The sequence below is a fragment of the Megalops cyprinoides genome, chromosome 19 (genome assembly GCF_013368585.1).
Source record: "Megalops cyprinoides isolate fMegCyp1 chromosome 19, fMegCyp1.pri, whole genome shotgun sequence".
In the NCBI taxonomy this organism is placed as follows: Eukaryota; Metazoa; Chordata; class Actinopteri; order Elopiformes; family Megalopidae; genus Megalops; species Megalops cyprinoides.
Window position 1 is genome coordinate 2,643,940 of NC_050601.1, and position 2,021 is coordinate 2,645,960.

A 2,021-nucleotide genomic window follows, 5' to 3' on the forward strand; every position below is an offset into this window, starting at 1 on the left:
CTGGGAGTACTGACCCCCACTGGACCTTCAGGGAGGGGGGACAGGGGGTCCCCCACGCAAGCGACTGAGGCGATGAAAAAACCCGAACTGACTTGGGGGAGGGGGGGGTGGTCTCACCCGCGCTTGTAGCTCCAAGGATCACAACATTATCAGATACTTTTTTTTTTTTTGCTGTTCTTATATAGGAAACAAAAGGTATGGAAGTCGAGGAAAAAGTGTTTGTGTATGTGAGTATGCTTGTGTTTTTTTTTTTTTTGAATCAATCAGCGGTTGATTTTAGTGTCCAGGTTCAACATCAGTCACATTTATGGCACTTGTAGAATATTTCAGAGAATATTTTTCGGCTTCAATATACAAATTCACAGCTGCATGCAGTGATGTTCTAACAGCCATTTTAACTCAGTCTATAAACCACCATATGCATAAGGCCAAGGCTATCGGTCACCCAGGCTGACACACTTTAGTTTAAGGGCCTGCTTATAGTCTTGGAGAACAGTGCATGTGAACATTGGCACTCATTTATTAAGTATTACTTTTTACATCAATGTTGAATTTAATATTTACTTAAAACTCTTAACATATGAGGGATAGTATATGGCAGGTAATCATGCCATGCTAACAATGTGTCAGTTTACTTATTCACTACTTGCTCAGTATCAGTGTTCTAACTCCTTTTAGAAAAGGTGATGCTTAATGAATATGTACTAATGCATTTAGTAACTGTTAATGGCATGAGTCTTAAAAAGCATTGTGGCTCCGTTTTACCACTGATCTCCTTCCAAAGCCGAAAAGTATTTGTCAAATATGTTGACTTGTCATCAAGAGGGAATTCTGTTTTTTCAGGTTTGTACATGGATATGTTACTTACACAATCAGTGAACAGATAAACGTATGTTATGGTTTTTAAAAAAAGCCATCCCGACAGGAAAAAAAAAGACAAACAGCTCTGTGTGGAATCAGCCAGCTCCGTATTCGATCAGCTGGGGAATAACCCCACCGCTGAGACACAAAGGTGTCCAGTTTCTAAAATGAGGGAAGAGGAAGAGGCCAAAGACTGTGGCGGTGGGAGATGCCACAGCAAAGTACAACTGAAGGCAAAGCTTTTCAGCGGAAGGTGTTTTGCATGAATCAGCATGTTAGATAGGCATCAGTGCTCACCCTGCAGTGTTATGGTGGACAACTGATGGTTGTAAAATAATAGCAGCTTTTTTTCCCCCAAAAAAACTACTAATAGGTACTGCTGTGTCCTGCCAAGGGGCCTTAAACGAATCCCGTGCGATGCCCAGCGATCAGCCCTGTCTCCTTGGTCCCCCGTCTGCCCCCCTCATGTCAGTACCTTTGCCAATCCTAACATAGCCAAATGGCACGAGAGGCAGTTTCTAATCAGAGCTGATAGGTTGTCACAATCAGTGTTTTCTTTCACCACACTTGTAGTAAGCAGTACATTTTTAGGAGGGACTATCTTGTTGCCATTGACGCAAAACCTTGCTCTTGCCGTTCTCTGTCGGACTGAGACAAGCTCGCTGTGGCTGTAGTGTAGTACCCACGTGCCATCAGTACCTTAACGGCACAACTTCAAAGCCACAACGATGTATGTTTGTTCCTTTTTTTTCTGAAATGACTAACAAGTAACAATAAAATAATCAGCTTTATCCATAATCCCAGAATGATCATTTTGTGTTTTTTGTCTGAAGTCTGGAAAGTGGCCAGATAACACTTGTCTGGCTGTTCCATCTGTTGAAATATAATCATCTGTTAGGCTCTTTAGGGAAATATGCACAATTTGTTTCTCTTTATGTAAAATGCATCTTGGCATCAGGTATCTGTTAAATTTTCATAGCCAAGGCCCTCCAGTTCTTGAGAGAAAGCAGCTCTGGCAAAAATCGTAACCACATTTGCTCTGACATGACCTCCTCTTTACTATTGCTATTTTTAGGGAGGGAAAACATATTTAAAAGATGGATGCCTTTTTTGTGTCAACTGTAATACTGAGGAGACATATGTTAATCATATAAGTAAAC

At 41.2% G+C, this 2,021-nt stretch overlaps 1 protein-coding gene across 1 annotated transcript in view; it reads left to right on the forward strand.

Annotated features, from left to right (window-relative positions):
- LOC118794029 (fascin-2-like) overlaps window positions 1–1,648 on the forward strand; it is a 16,797-nt gene extending 15,149 nt beyond the window's left edge. Inside the window, exon 6 of the mRNA XM_036552157.1 lies at window positions 1–1,648. This exon is cut by the window's left edge and continues 193 nt beyond it. Coding sequence (XP_036408050.1) covers window positions 1–13 — 13 coding nt within the window. The 3' untranslated portion in view covers window positions 14–1,648.
- The last annotated feature ends 373 nt before the right edge of the window (window positions 1,649–2,021 follow it).